Source organism: Oryctolagus cuniculus, chromosome 13, assembly GCF_051225735.1.
Source record: "Oryctolagus cuniculus isolate XC-2025 breed Fujian yellow rabbit chromosome 13, ASM5122573v1, whole genome shotgun sequence".
Taxonomy (NCBI): Eukaryota; Metazoa; Chordata; class Mammalia; order Lagomorpha; family Leporidae; genus Oryctolagus; species Oryctolagus cuniculus.
This window is the reverse complement of record NC_142879.1, coordinates 40,310,960-40,327,632: the sequence shown is the minus strand read 5'-3', so window position 1 is coordinate 40,327,632 and position 16,673 is coordinate 40,310,960. Positions and strand designations below refer to the sequence as shown.

The 16,673-nt window shown below is 39.4% G+C and overlaps 1 protein-coding gene across 1 annotated transcript in view; it reads left to right on the top strand.

Annotated features, from left to right (window-relative positions):
- The window catches only part of DNAH14 (dynein axonemal heavy chain 14), a 321,439-nt gene that overhangs the window by 73,958 nt on the left and 230,808 nt on the right, over window positions 1-16,673 (top strand). Inside the window, exons 18-20 of the mRNA XM_089311474.1 lie at window positions 13,238-13,579; window positions 14,095-14,464; window positions 15,751-15,941. Of these exons, the coding sequence (XP_089167600.1) occupies window positions 13,238-13,579; window positions 14,095-14,464; window positions 15,751-15,941 (903 nt within the window). The remainder of the gene's footprint in view (window positions 1-13,237; window positions 13,580-14,094; window positions 14,465-15,750; window positions 15,942-16,673) is intronic.

Genomic DNA, 16,673 nt, shown 5'->3' with positions numbered 1-16,673 from the left:
TGAGACCCCAGTGGAAAGAATGGGTCATCGAAGAAGGAGGTACCTTTCTCTGAAGGGAGGAGAGAACTTCCACTTTGACCATGACCTTGTCTAAATATGATCAGAGTCAGTGAACTCAGGGGGCTTCCATAGCCTTGGCAGCTCTTGACAAGAGCCTAGGGTGATTACTGATGCCATAAACGAGAGTGTCAATTTGTTAAGTCAACAACAGGAGCCACTGTGCACTTACTCCTCATGTAGGATCTTTGTCCTTAGTGTGCTGTACATTGAGATTTAATGCTATAACTAGTACTCAAACAGTATTTTTCACTTTATGTTTCTGTGTGGGAGCAAACTGTTGAAATCTTTACTTAATGTATGCTAAACTGATCTTCTGTATATGAAGAGAATCGAAAATGAATCTTGATGTGAATGGAAGGGGAGAGGGAGTGGATAAGGGGAGGGTTGCGGGTGGGAGGGACATTATGGGGGGAAGCCATTGTAATCCATATTCTGTACTTTGGAAATTTATATTCATTAAATAAAAGTTAAAAAAAAAAACACTGGTGCAGAGAAATCTTAAAAGCAACAATAGACAGGAAGAAGGGTGAAGAGAGGAAGAAATAAACAAAATAAGACATTACAAAGACTTCTGTTGAGAAATTATGTAAGAAGACAATGGAATAACATCTTACAAGCATATAATCCTTAAAATGTGTATTGAGCAAAGGACTTATTTTCAAAAAATACAAAGAACAAGCAAAAGCGAAATTAGTAAGAGAACTCAACAACAATGGGAAAATGATGTGTACATTTCATGAAAGAAAAATGGCAATGAGGTATAGTATATGCCAAAAATCAGTCATCAGGAAAATGTACATTAATGACTACAATTATCATCTACTGCACATCCATTGGACTGAATAAAATTAAAAATAATGGCAACACCAATGCCAAAAGGATGTTGCATAGACTGCAGGAGAATGTAAAATGGTACATGGTCACTTTTGAAAACTGACCTTTTTTATGAACGTTAAATGTTCACTTGTCATTCAATCCAGCAATCTGTTCATGTTATTTACGCACAGGAAATGAAAACGAATCCATACACAAACTTGCTCCTTTGTCATAGGAAATTTGCTCACAAGAGACAAAAGTCAAAATTGTCAAAATCCAGAAACAATGCATGTGTTTCCCAATAGCTTAATATTTAAGAAAAAATTGTGTATATTAATTCATAAGGATAGTTATCAGCAAGTTTAGAAGGAATGAGCTGCAACACAAAGTAACTGAAATGAGTCTAGAAAACATGTAAGGAAGGCAAACACAAAGCAGTCCCTGTGTATGCTCCTATATCCAAGACACTTGACAAATTTAACCTATTGCAACAGCAGAAAGGTGGCTTCCTGAGAGAAAAGGTCAGAATGGGGCAGGAGATATCGCTCTGGAACAAAACAAGTTTTTTACATTTTAGATTACAGAAGTAGTTATTACTGATGTGTGTTTTAAAACTTATGAGAATATGTAATTAACATGCAAATTATGTTTCAATTGATTGGTCTTTTCAAAACTGAGTACCGTTTATTATTTAAAAGGCCATATTAATACACTTACCTCTTTTTTACCTCAGGTTCCTTGTATGTAAACTGGGGACAATATACCTAACCTAGTTGTAAAAATTGTTAATGAATGTGAAGTTCTTTTTTTTTTAAGTATTTATTTTGAAAGAGAGAGAGAGAGAGATCTTCCATCTGCTGGTTCACTCCCCAGGTAGCTGCAAAGGCCCAGACAGGAGCTTCACCCAGGTATCCTAAGTGGGTAGCAGAGGCCCAAGCACTTCCCAGGCCAACAGTAAGGAGCTGGATCAGGAGTAGAATGGCTAGCACAAAAGCTGGCTACCGTATGGGATGCGTACATATTAGGTGGTAGCTTTACCTGCTATACCACAATGGTGGCCCCTGTGAAGGTCTTTTATTTCATGATTTTTGTACTGTCTTAAAATATTTAAGTGGATAAATTATAGTTGTATATATTCATGGAGTTTAATGTTAGGATTATGAGTACAGTGTGGAATACCTGAGTTGAACTAATTCACATATCCATCACCTCAAATACTTATTTTTCTTTGGTGAGATCTTTTGATTTAATCTTAGTAATTTTGAAATGTACAGTACACTTAATTTTTATTATTTTTAAATAGCGACTAGCAATGTTGAGCATTTGTCACATACTTCTTGGCCATTTCTATGTCTTGTTTTTGAATGGGCCTTTGCCTATCTTTGAATCATGCTCATTTTTTTCCTTATGTAGAGTTGAGTTCCTTACATATTTTGAATGTTAATCCCTTTGTGAGTGTATAATGGGTAAATATTTTGTCACAATCCGTATATTGTTTCGTCACTCTGTTTTGTTTCCTTTGCTGTGCAGAAGCTTTTCAGTTTACTGTAATCCCATGTCTGTTTTTATTGCCTTTGGTTTGGGGTTCATATCAAAAACTCGTCGCCCAGACCTTTGCCATAGAACTTTTCCACTGTGTTTTCTTCCACTGGTTCTCCTGTTTGGGGCATTACAATGAAGTCACTTTGAGCTGATTTTGCATGTGGTGTGAGATAACGGTCTAATGCCCTTCTTCTGTATGTGGATACCTAGTTTTCCCAACATGAATTTTGGGATTTTTTTCTAGTTCTGTGAGGAATGTCGTTGGTATTTTTATAGGATAGGGGTTGCATTGAATGTGTATATTCCTCTGGCAGTTTGGACATTTTTAACAATATTCATTTTTAAAGTCCATGAATATGGAATATCTTTCCATTTATTTGTGTCTTCAATTTCTTTCTTCATTTATAGTTAATGGTGTGGTGATCTTCACCTGTTATTTTTTTTTTTTTAAGATTTCTTTATTTGAAAAGTAGAGTGTCAATGAGGGGAAGAGACAGAAAGATACCTTCCATCCCTGGTTCACTCCCCAAATGGCCACAACAGCCAGAACTAAGCCAGTCCAAAGCCAGGAGCCTGGAACTCCATCTGGTGGGTGGCAGGAGCATAAGCACATGGCCATCTTCTGCTGCTTTCCCAGGCTCATTAGCAGGGAGCTGGGTTGGAAGTGGAGCAGCCCAGATTCAAAGTGGCATTAATATGTGATGTCAGTGTCACAAGCTGTGATGTAAGCCACTGCACACAGTGTCAGGCCAGAGATCCTCACCTTGGTTGAATTTATTTCTAAGTATTTTGTGTGTGTACTATCACAAATGGGATTTCTTTTTCTTGATTTCATTTTCAGGGAGTTTGCCGTTAGCATACAGAAATTCTACTGAATTTTGTATGTTGGTTTTGTGTGCTTCAACTTTATTAATTCCTTAATCAGTCCTAAGATTTGGGGGGGGGGTATTTATATAAAATTATATTATCTGCAATCAGGGAAAATGTAATTTCTGTATAATTTTGATGCCTTTTATTTCCTTTTTTCAAGATTTATTTATTTATTTATTTGAAAGCTGGAGTTAGGTGGGGGGTCTTCCATCCACTGGTTCACTCCCCAGTTGGGTACAATGGCCAGAGCTGCACCAATCCGAAGCCAGGAGCCAGAAGCTTCTTCCAGGTCTTTCATGTGGTAGAGGGGCCCAAGAACTTGGGCCATCTTCTACTGTTTTCCCAGGCCATAGCAGAGAGCTGGATTGGAAGCGGAGCCACTGGGACTCAAACTGGCACCCATATGGGATGCCAGCACTGCAGGAGGCAGCGTTACTGCTACGCCACAGCACCAGCCTGTTTTATTTACTTTTTTAAAAAAATATTTATTTATTTATTTATTTGAAACTCAGAGTCACACAGAGAGGCAGAGAGAGAGAGAGAGAGGTCTTCCATCTGCTGGTTCACTCCCCAAATGGCCGCAATGGCCAGAGCTGAGCCAATACGAAGCCAGGAGCCAGGAGCTTCTTCCAGGTCTCCTACATGGGTGCAGGGGCCCAAGGACTTGGGCCATCTTTACTGCCATAGCAGAGAGCTGGACCAGAAGTGGAGCAGCTGGGACTTGAACCGGCACCCATATGGGATGCCGGTACTGCAGGCAGTGACTTTACACGCTATGCCACAGCACCGCCCCCCCCCTTTATTTACTTTTAAAGATTTATTTATTTGAAAGAGTTACAGAGAGACTGGGAGAGATAGGTCTTCCATCCACTGGCTCATGCCCCAGATGGCTGCATCTACCAGTACTGGGCCAACTGAAGCCAGGAGCTTCTTCCTAGTCACCCACATGGGCAGCAGGGGCCCAAACACTTGTCCCATTTTCCACTGCTTTTCCCAGGCCATCAGCAGGGAGTGGGAGCAGAAGCAGAGCAGTGAGGATTTGTTGTAGATGGCAGCTTTATCTGCTGTGCCACAACACTGACCCCAAAGACTTTTTGTCTTTTACTTGCCTAATTCCCATGCCTGCAATGCCGAGTTCTATGTTGAATGAAAGTGGTGAAAGCAGGCATCCTTGTCTTCTTCCTAATCCTAGAAGAGAATCTTGAAATGTTCGTGAGCTTTATTATAATTAGCTTTGATTTTTTCTGTCACATGTGAGCTTTGTTGAGGTACATTCCTTCTCAACCTAATTGTTGACAATGTTTGTCATAAAATGATGTTGAGTTTTGTCAAATACTTTCTCTTCTTCTATTCAAACAATCATATGGGTTTTATCCTTCAGTCTGTTAATACAGTGTATCACATATTTGTGTGTTGAACCTACTTGCATTATTGTGAATTATCTTTTAAGTGTGCTGTTGAATGTGGTTTTCTAGTATTTTGTTTAAGATGTTTGCGTCTATGTTTATCAGGGATATTGCCCTATAGCAGTCTTTTCATTGTGGTGTCCGTGTCTGGCTTTGGTAATAGGGTAATGCTAGCCTCAGAAAATGCATTTGAAAGTATTCCCTTTTCTTGACTATTTTTTTTAAACTTTTATTTAATGCATATAAATTTCCAAAGTACGACTTATGGATTACAATGGCTTCCCCCCCATACCGTCCCTCCCACCCACAACCCTCCCCTTTCCCACTCCCTCTCCCCTTCCATTCATATCAAGATTCATTTTAGATTATCTTAATATACAGAAGATCAGCTTAGTATACATTAAGTATGGATTTCAACAGTTTGCTCCCACACAGAAACATAAAGTGAAAAATAATAGATGATTTTTTTCAAATGATGATGAAATCAGAGCAGCCCTATTGTCATGTTTAATCCCAGTGAGAGTCAAGTTGGGAATTGATAATTTCTTTTTTTTTTTTTTTACAGAGGATCAGTTTAGTATGCATTAAGTAAGGATTTCAACAGTTTGCACCCCCATAGAAACACAAAGTAAAATATATTGTTTGAGTACTCGTTATAGCATTAAATCTCAATGTACAGCACATTAAGGATAGAGATCCTACATGAGGAGTAAGTGCACAGTGACTCCTGTTGTTGACTTTACCAATTGACACTCCGGTCTATGGCATCAGTAATCTCCCTATGCTCCAGTCATGAGTTTCCAAGGCTATGGAAGCCCTCTGAGTTCTCCGACTCTTATCTTGTTTAGACAAGGTCGTAGTCAAAGTGGAGGTTCTCTCCTCCCTTCAGAGAAAGGTACCTCCTTCTTTGAAGACCTGTTCTTTCCACTGGGATCTCACTCGCAGAGATCTTTTGCCAGAGTGTCTTGGCTTTCCATGCCTGAAATACTCTCATGAGCTTTTCAGCCAGCTCCAAATGCCTTTAGGGCTGATTCTGAGGCCAGAGTGCTATTTAGGACATCTGCCATTCTATGAGTCTGCTGAGTATCTCACTTCCCATGTTGGATCACTCTCCCCTTTATTTACTCCATCAGTTAGCGTTAGCAGGTACTAGACTTGTCTATGTGCTCCCTTTGACTCCCAGTCCCTTCACCATGACCAACTGTGAACTGAAACTGATCACCTGGAACAGTGAGATGGCATTGGTACATGCCACCTCGATGGGATTGAATTGGAATCCCCTGGTATACTTCCAACTCCACCACTTGGGGCAAGTCAGCCTGAGCATGTCCCAAATTATACATCTCTTCCCTCTCCCATTCCCACCACCATGTTCAACAGGGATCACATTTCAGTTAATTTTCAACACTTAAGAATAACTGTGCATCAATTACAGAACTAAACCAGTCATATTAAGTAGAACAGATAAAAAAACTACTAAGAGGGATAATGTATTAAGTTGTTCATTAACAGTCAGGGCTATGCTGATTAAGCCACCATTTCCCATAGTGTCCACCTCACTCCAACAGGTTTCCCTCTTGGTGTTCAGTCAGTCGTCACCGATCAGGGAGAACATATGGTATTTGTCCCTTTGGGACTGGCTTATTTCACTCAGCATGATGTGTTCCAGATTCCTCCAGTTTGTTGCAAATGACTGGATTTCGTTGTTTCTTACTGCGGTATAGTATTCTAAAGAGTACATATCCCATAATTTCTTTATCCAGTCTATCGTTGATGGGCATTTAGGTTGGTTCCAGGTCTTAGCTATTGTGAATTGAGCTGCAATAAACATTAGGGTGCAGACCTCTTTTTTGTTTGCCAATTTAAATTCCTTTGGGTAAATTCCAAGGAGTGGGATGGCTGGGTTGAACGGTAGGGTTATCTTCAGGTTTCTGAGGAATCTCCAGACTGACTTCCATAGTGGCTTGACCAGTTTGCATTCCCACCAACAGTGGGTTAGTGTCCCTTTTTCCCCACATCCTCGCCAGCATCTGTTGTTGGTAGATTTCTGCATGTGAGCCATTCTAACCGGGGTGAGGTGAAACCTCATTGTGGTTTTGATTTGCATTTCCCTGATTGCTAATGACCTTGAACATTTTTTCATGTGCCTGTTGGCCATTTGGATTTCCTCTTTTGAAAAATGTCTATTGAGGTCCTTGGCCCATCTCTTAAGTGGGTTGTTGGTTTTGTTTTTGTGGAGTTTCTTGATCTCTTTGTAGATTCTGGTTATTAACCCTTTGTCTGTTGCATAGTTTGCAAATATTTTTTCCCATTCTGTCGGTTGTCTTTTCACTCTCCTGACTGTTTCTTTTGCAGTACAGAAACTTCTCAATTTGATGCAATCCCAATAGTTGATTTTGGCTTTGACTGCCTGTGCCTCCCGGGTCTTTTCCAGAAATTCTTTGCCTGTGCCAATATCTTGAAGGGTTTCTCCAATGTTCTCTAGTAACTTGATGGTGTCAGGTCGTAGATTTAGGTCTTTAATCCATGTTGAGTGGATTTTTGTGTAAGGTGTAAGGTAGGGGTCTTGCTTCATGATTCTGCACGTGGAAATCCAATTTTCCCAGCACCATTTATTGAATAGGCTGTCCTTGCTCCAGGAATTAGTTTTAGATCCTTGATCAAATATAAGTTGGCTGTAGATGTTTGGGTTGATTTCTGGTGTTTCAATTCTGTTCCATTGGTCTATCCATCTGTTTCTGTACCAGTACCATGCTGTTTTAATTACAACTGCCCTGTAGTATGTCCTGAAATCTGGTATTGTGATGCCTCCGGCTTTGTTTTTGTTGTACAAGATTGCTTTAGCTATTCGAGGTCTCTTGTGCCTCCATATGAATTTCAGCACCATTTTTTCCAGATCTGAGAAGAAGGTCTTCGGTATCTTGATTGGTATTGCATTGAATCTGTAAATTGCTTTTGGGAGAATGGACATTTTGATGATATTGATTCTTCCAATCCATGAGCATGGAAGATTTTTCCATTTCTTGGTATCCTCTTCTATTTCTTTCTTTAAGGTTTTGTAATTTTCATCGTAGAGATCTTTAACGTCTTTGGTTAAGTTTATTCCAAGGTATTTGATTGTTTTTGTAGCTATTGTGAATGGGATTGATCTTAGAAGTTCTTCCTCAGCCATGGCATTGTCTGTGTATACAAAGGCTGTTGATTTTTGTGCATTGATTTTATACCCTGCTACTTTGCCAAACTCTTCTATGAGTTCCAATAGTCTCTTAGTAGAGTTCTTTGGGTCCCCTAAATACAGAATCATGTCATCTGCAAAGAGGGATAGTTTGAGTTCTTCCTTCCCAATTTGTATCCCTTTAATTTCTTTTTCTTGCCTAATAGCTCTGGCTAGCACCTCCAGAACTATATTGAATAGCAGTGGTGAGAGTGGGCATCCCTGTCTGGTTCTAGATCTCAGTGGAAATGCTTCCAACTTTTCCCCATTCAATAGGATGTTGGCTGTGGGTTTTTCATAGATTGCTTTGATTGTATTGAGGAATGTTCCTTCCAAACCCAGTTTGCTTAGAGTTTTCATCATGAACGGGTGTTGTATTTTATCAAATGCTTTCTCGGCATCTATTGAGATAATCATATGGTTTTTCTTCTGCAGTCTGTTAATGTGGTGTATCACATTGATTGTCTTGCGCACATTAAACCATCCCTGCATACCAGGGATAAATCCCACTTGGTCTGGGTGGATGATCTTTCTGATGTGTTGTTGCATTCTATTGGCGAGAATTTTATTGAGGATTTTTGCATCTATGTTCATCAGGGATATTGGTCTGTAATTCTCTTTCAGTGCTGCATCTTTTTCCGGCTTAGGAATTAAGGTGATGCTGGCTTCATAGAAAGAATTTGGGAGGACTCCCTCTTCTTCGATTGTTCTGAATAGTTTGAGAAGAATTGGAGTTAGTTCTTCTTTAAACGTCTGGTAGAATTCAGCAGTGAATCCATCTGGTCCTGGACTTTTCTTTGTTGGGAGGGCCTTTATTACTGTTTCAATTTCTGTCTCAGTTATGGGTCTGTTTAGGTTTTTGATGTCTTCCTGGTTCAATTTAGGCAGGTTGCATGTGTCCAGGAATCTATCCATTTCTGATAGGTTTCTCTGTTTGCTGGCATACAAGTCCTTGTAGTAATTTCTGATGATTCTTTTTATTTCTGTGGTGTCTGTTGTTACATTTCCTTTTTCATCTCTGATTTTATTGATTTGGGTCTTTTCTCTTCTTTTTTTAGTTAGTTGGGCCAATGGGGTGTCAATTTTGTTTATTTTTTCAAAAAACCAGCTCCTCGTTTGGCTGATTTTTTGTAATGTTTTTCTTGATTCAATCCTGTTGATTTCTTCTCTGATTTTAATTATTTCTCTTCTCCTACTAGATTTGGGTCTGATTTGCTGTAGGTTTTTTAGATCCTTGAGGTGAATTGAAAGCTCATCTATTTGGTGTCTTTCCAATTTCTTGATGTAGGCACCTATTGATATAAACTTTCCTCTTAACACTGCTTTTGCTGTGTCCCATAAGTTTTGGTATGTTGTGCTGTTATCCTCATTTACTTCCAGAAAGTTTTTGATTTCTCTTTTGATTTCTTCTATGACCCATTGTTCATTCAGGAGCATGTTGTTCAATCTCCATGTGTTTGCGTATGCTCTAGGGATTCCTGAGTTGCTAATTTCCAACTTCATTCCTTTATGGTCTGACAAGCTGCATGGTATGATTCTAATTCTTTTGAATTTGCTGAGACTTGCTTTATGGCCTAGTATGTGGTCAATCCTAGAGAAGCTTCCATGTACTGCTGAGAAGAATGTAAAATCTTTAGCTGTAGGATTGAAAGTTCTGTATATATCTGTTAGATCCATTTGGGCTATAGTGTCGTTTAAATCTACTGTATCCTTGTTGATCTTCTGACCGGATGATCTGTCTATTTCTGAGAGTGGAGTATTGAAGTCCCCCAGTACTACTGTATTGGGGTCTAAGTCTCCCTTTAAGTCCGTTAATAAATCTTTTAGATAAACTGGTGCCCTGTAGTTAGGTGCATATACATTGATAATTGTTATATCTTCCTGTTGAATTGATCCCTTAATCATGATATAGTGTCCCTCTTTGTCTCTCTTAACAGTTTTTGTGGTAAAGTTTATGTTGTCCGATATTAAGATGGCTACGCCCGCTCTTTTTTCATTTCTGTTGGCATGGTATATCTTTTTCCAGCCTTTCACTTTCAGTCTGTATGGATCTTTGTTGGAAAGATGTGTTTCTTGTAAGCAGCAAATAGATGGGTTTTGTTCCTTAACCCAATCAGCCAATCTGTGTCTTTTAACTGGACAGTTCAGGCCATTCACGTTCAAAGTGACTAATGATAAGTGGTAACTTTGCCCTGCCATTTGCCAAAGATAAGTTCTAATATATGCTTTGAATTCCCTGTGATCTTTTGCTGTGAGCTTTCCTTCCTTGGTTTCCTTCCTTTACCTTCTTTCATATTGATGACTGTGTTTCTGTGTGTAACACATCTTTAAGCATCTTTTGCAGGGCTGGACGAGTGGCAACAAATTCTTTCAATTTCTGTTTGCAATGAAAAGTCTTTATTTCACCTTCATTCACAAATGATAGCTTTGCAGGATATAATATTCTGGGCTGGCAGTTGTTCTCTCTTAGTACCTGGGCTATATCTCGCCATTCCCTCCTAGCTTTTAGAGTTTCTGATGAGAAGTCAGCTGTGAGTCTGATTGGAGATCCTCTGAGAGTAATCTGACGTTTCTCTCTTGCACATTTTAGGATCTTTTCTTTATGTTTCACTGTGGAGAGTTTAATTACAACGTGTCGTGGTGAGGATCTCTTTTGGTCATGTTTATTAGGGGTTCTGTGGGCTTCCTGTACTAGGATTTCTCTGTCCTTCTCCAAACCTGGGAAATTTTCTGCTAATATCTCACTAAAAAGGCCTTCTAATCCTTTCTCCCTCTCCATGCCTTCAGGAACTCCTAGAACCCGAATGTTGGGTTTTTTAATAGTATCCTGAAGATTCCCGACAATATGTTTCAGATTTCTAATTTCCTCTTCTTTTCTTTGGTCTGACTGTATCCTTTCCTGTTCTCTGTCTTCTAAGTCCGATATTCTCTCTTCTGCTTCACCCATTCTGTTTGTAAGGCTCTCTATTTTGTTTTTCATTTGATCTATTGAATTCTTCACTTCAGTCACTATCACAGTTTCCTGTTGTACTAGTTGTTTCGTTTCATTTTGATTCCTCCTTAATATTTCATTTTCACGAGAGAGATTTTCTATCTTGTCCATTAAGGATTTCTGTAGTTCCAGAATTTGTTTTTGAGAACTTCTTAATGTTCTTATCAATTTTTTGAGATCTGCTTCTTGCATTTCTTCTATGTCATCATCTTCATAATCTTGAATTGGGGTGTCTTTTTCATTTGAGAGCGTCATGGTGACTTCCTTGTTTTTATTACCTCGGTTTTTGCGTTTGTTACTTGGCATATTGGAGATATTTTGTTTCTTCACTGTGGTGCTTTTTCTTGTTATACTATGACTCTAGATTAAGTGGACTATCTGTTTTTGATGGAGCCTTAGGGCTTGAGATGGGTGTGGCCTGAGAGCTCTGTTTGGTGTGCCAAAGGTGACACTCCCAGGTTAGGCGTGGTAAATCTCTCTCTCTCTCTTTTTTTTTTTTTTTTTTTGATTCAAAAGGGAAGTAATTCCGCACAGCTGAACGAAGTTGGAGGTAGTTAGCAGGCAAATGATATACCCACAGGAGCCAGAGATCCGAAGCTCTTTCCCAAGAACCCCACAGGGAATCTGTTCTGCCCTCAGAGTGGGCTCAAATTCTCCTTCAGCCTCCCACTGGGTTGCCAAAGTTATGGAATTGTAGCGTCTCTGGAGAGTGCTCACGTGAATTCCGTGAGTTCTCTCCCCCACCGTCTCTTTTTTCACAGTCTCAGTTCAGTATCACCACAAATTTACTAGGTCCTAATCTCCTGTTAATTCGCCCCGCCCAGAGTCAGGTTTTTCTGCTAGGCTCAGGGCCGGTGCAGACCTGAGGTCGCTCTGCTTATGACGTATGTCCAAGATGGCGCCTGCTCTTTGTCTTGCTCGCCCTTGAGAGGTGAGCGGAGAGAGAGAAACTCGTGTCCGTACTAGTCACCCTTTTTTCTCTCTCTCTCTCTCTTCCAGTTAGCCTTGTGAACTTCCCCCCCCCCGGGGGTCGTTCCCTCTAGTCTCCTCTCTCCGCTTGCCTGCCGGTGTCTCGGGCTATTGAGGTTCGGCTCACCTTGCGTTCCAGCGCTGGTGTGTTGAGTCTGCCGCTGATGTCCCGAATTGTGGGCTCCCACGCTCTCCACGCAGGTCCGCTGTGAGTCACGCGTTCCGGAAGAGTTTCTTCTGCTGTTTCCTCCCCTACTCTTCCTTGAACCTGCAGTATCTCCACTTTTATTAAACTATCTCTCCCCAGACTATCAGTGTGCTCCCTTCTTATTCCGCCATCTTGCCGGAAATCCCCCTTGACTATTTTGAAAGCATTTGTGGGTTGCTATTAGTTCTTTTAACTCAACGTGGTGGGGTTGGCACTGTAACCCTCATTTTAAAGGTCAAGTTTATGATGTCTTGTCATAAAATAAAGTCATAGGGCTGGCCCTGGGGCTTAGTGGATACAGCCACCACCTGCAGTGCCAACATCCCATATAGGCACCAGTTCAAGACCCGGCTGCTCCACTTCTGATCCAGCTCTCTGCTGTGGCCTGGGAAAGCAGTAGAAGATGGCCCAGGTCCTTGGGCCCCTGCACCCACTTGGGAAGACCTGGAAGAAGCTCCTGGCTTCAGATTGGCCCAGCTCCAGCCATTGTGGCCAATTGGTGAACAAACCAGCGGATGGAAGCTCGCTCTTTCCCTCTCTGCCTCTGCCTCTCTATAACTCTACGTTTCAAATATTAAAAAGCTTTGAAACATGAACTAAAAGTTAGAATTTGAAGTAGAAATGCAATTGCCTTAAAAATCTTAAAGAATGACATATACTTATGGGAAGAATGGATGCTATATAATGGATACCAGTATGGTAAAAAAAAAAATGGATTTGGAATCAGATGTGAGTTTGAATCGTAGTTCTATAACTCACTATAACTGAATTTCTGATCATGGATTAATGAACCTGAGACTCAATTTCTCCTGGGCAGGAAAATAATACCTAATTAGAAAACATTATATATAGCTGAATAAGGTCAGTGTAACACGCTCAAAACATGACACAGTCGTTATGCACTGTTTGAACTCCAATTTGTACTCTTTTTCATTACATTTATTTCTTAAAAGTAATTATTCAGAATGTTGCTTTTATATCTTGGTAGCATTTGTTTTATATGTGATATACATTGAGCTATATTCTGTTAACAGTAGTATTTGATCATGTTAATGCCCTAGTAATTAAATAATACTTAGAGTCTTCTTAAAAGAAATTACTGTGTTCTAAAAGAGTGAACAATCATTGCATAATTATAATTGACATGTGAATGATTTCAGGTCATAGAATCATCAGTGCAACAGCTGAAATATAATCCCATTGAAATAGAAGAATTTGTGGAACATTTTGTTTTTTTGGACACAATTTCCTCAAAAATATCTATGTTAGAAAAAGAGTACTTGACAATTTCTCAGCTGTACTCTGTTGTGCGGAATTACCAGATTCATATTTCAGAACAGCAAATTGCAATGTTTGAAGTCCTTTTTTTCAAGTTCAGTCAACTAAAAACATCTGTGAAGTTATATGAAACAAACAAAAGTGCTGCTATGACTAAATTCAAGGAAAATTTGGAAGCATATGTCATTGGTCTACGGGTTGCTGTTAGTAATTTAAAATCTGAAGTAAGTTTTGTTTTTTTTTTTTCATTAAAAATTTGTTCTTAGTTTCATGGATGCTTAAGCATTTGGATATTTGCGTTTCATGGAATCTTGGTCAATCTAATCCGAGTATTCCTACCTTGGGGTTCATAGACACAATTTTGGTGGCTTGTGAGCTTGAATGGAAAATAAAATTACATCTCTATGAATATTTTAATTAACCCCTAACTAGAATTTAGCATGTTCTTCAACTATGAATGTATGTAGGCAAGACATGGGTGGAACTGACACTTTTCCAAGGGTGTCAACAGATTGCTAAAAGGGCCCTTGGTGGGGGAAAAAAAGTGGGGGGAGGGGCCGAAATGGGGGAGTTGAAAACTCCTAAAATTTTTCCAGGCCTTTGAGGCAAATGGTGATGACAGTTCCAACTTCACTCATTGTATTACGACCTAGATGATACACTACAGTGCTCTATCAGTAAAGCATGTCTAAGCTGGGAACACTGTGGTTTCTTAGAAGGTCTTACTGTTACTTTTCAGATAAGAACCCCTGTTCTGTTGTGTATTGCTACACAAGTGACGACAGCCCAGGAAATTATCCGGACCCTCTCGGAAGAGGCTGCCAGCTTATCTGTCAAGGCTCAGTTGTGTTCGAGCTTTCAGGATCGTTTTGAGGATTTGCACTTTCAGATGCACTCTCTTAGCATGGAAGAAATCACGCGGATTGTGTTTGCCGAGATCTGTGACATTGAGTATGACTTAAGTTTGAGGCGGATGTTATGGGAAACACGGGAGGAGTGGGGAAGCCTCTATCAGGAATGGAAGAGTTGTTCTCTTCAAACTATGGATGTAGAATCGATACAGAGAAATGTTTCGAAGTGGTTGGACACCATCTCTGTACTAGAAAAAGGTAAGGGTGTTCTTGAGCTTTCTCACCCAGCATGCTCTCAGAATGCCCTCTGGGCATGAACACTGGCCCTGCTGCTTTCCCCTGTAGGCAGGGGCTGGAGGGGCAGCATCGGGAGGCACTATTGGGTGAGCCAAGAAACAGATCAAAGCTTTGTTTAAAAAAATAAAAATAAAAAAAAGCCATTCTGGGAGGTTCTTCGACATGCTAATCCCCCAATCTGGAATCTTGGCAATGCAGGAGTAGTGTCCCGTGAGAGTGTTCTGTGAGGTCATGGCCTGGCTGAGAGAACTTTGTCCCCTTATCATTTCAGCTATACCTAAGCAAAATTTCTTCTACAGAAAGGCTAGGAAAATGGTTTTCTTGTTTATAAATTGTAATAGCACAGAAAGTTTAGAGAAAAAAAAAACTGGTGACAACTCACAGTCTTATGCCGGAACATAACGCTGGGTGCGTGCCCTCGCAATACGCTGCTGTGTACACGTTTGAGAACAAGATTTAAAGTGACACGTAGCCAATGCCTTCTGTTACTTAGTTTTCTGAATAAAATCTTGCTCTTTGCCAAAGCCTGTAGTGGCAAGAACTCAGATAGTCTTTGGACCTTTGATTTAAATAGGTCTTGAAAAACACTTTACTATTCAATAGGGCTTTATAAAAGCATTCTCATCTGTACGCACTGGTTTCTCAAGAGTGAGTGTGGAGCTTTCGGCTCTCCTGAGTCCCCAGTTCTGTTTCTGTACTCCCCAGCCCCTTTTCTAAACTGAGCAAGAAAGATTACAAGGGTAAACCTTCAAATGCATAGGTTCTGAGCCCTCTAACTCAGTGGCTTGCCACTGCCAGAGAACAGACCAATTTATTGTCACCTACATTTCCTATAGGTCAGCAATAGAAATATTTTCTTTATCAAATGGAAGTGATAGACTGTTTTCCCCTTGATGCTCTTCCTTGCTTAGCAAAATTTAAAAGTCCACAATGTATGTCAGTCTTCTGTATGTGTGTGTATGTACTATCCATCTGAATATTTATCTTGTCAGTGAGAATTGGGGAAGCCCTGTAGTAGTTAGTCACCTGTCCTGATAGCTATTTCTTTTTATTTTAATATAGAGTTGATTCTTATGGAAGGGTGATGTTATTGAAGCTTATTATTTTATATTATAATTCAGATTAGTAACCAATAAATTAGCATTGCATTACTTAACAAATTTTAAGGAAAAATGCTTATATTCTCAGTTTTCGTTTTAAAAAATATGGTGAGCATATTATAAAGCTTCCTCATTTGTAATTTATAGGTTTACCTGCAAATGATGTGCTTACAAATCTTAAGCAGTCAGTGACAGAGTTTAAACAGAAGCTGCCTGCCATTGTAGCTCTGGGAAACTCTCATCTGAAGCCAAGGCATTGGGAGGCTCTCCAGGAGATTACTGGAAATTCAATTTCCTTTTATAAAGGCCGCACCATAGAAGACCTTCTAAACCTCAAGGTAAATGAGAATAGGTTGAAATGCCAGGAGGGCCAACTTTAAGTAGGTAATATTAAATACACAGGGATCAGGGATTAGAAAAGTGAGTTCACAGAGTAGGAAAGTAAGAGTCTATTAGATGATAGGTGGTAGGACATTGTCTAAATGGAGTCATTGGGTAGGCGATTCTTTATACCATTATCATCTAGATGTTACAAAACAGTGATGCTAGTTTTAATGCATAACAAATGAAATTAGTCTTTCCTTATTTAGCAATGCTACTTCTTAGAATACATTTTAAAGGAAGAGAAAAATCAAAATCACTGAATTCTGTTCTGTATAAAATAAAAATATTAAGAATGTACTAGGATAGTCTTACCAATAATTTGCTATAATATTTTAAATGCATAATTAGCAACTATTTGGTTTGTAAGTTTTATATAAAAACAATTTTTCAATATCTTCAAGGTTAAAATGTACCCTACATTCATGCACATCTTACAGTAAGCCTCATCAATGTTTAATATTTCATGGTCTGTATTATTTAATATAATCAAAACCAGCATTTGAAACCTATAAATCTCTACTAAATAATCTGTTGTAATTAGGAAGGTGGGAAATTTTCTTAAAAAGAAGAAAAAATTCAAAAGGCAAATTTAATTGATTTTAAAAATTAGATCATTTGAGGGAATAAGAGAGGGAAGAGATGTGCAATTCGGGACATGCTCAAACTGACTTACCTCAAACGGTAGA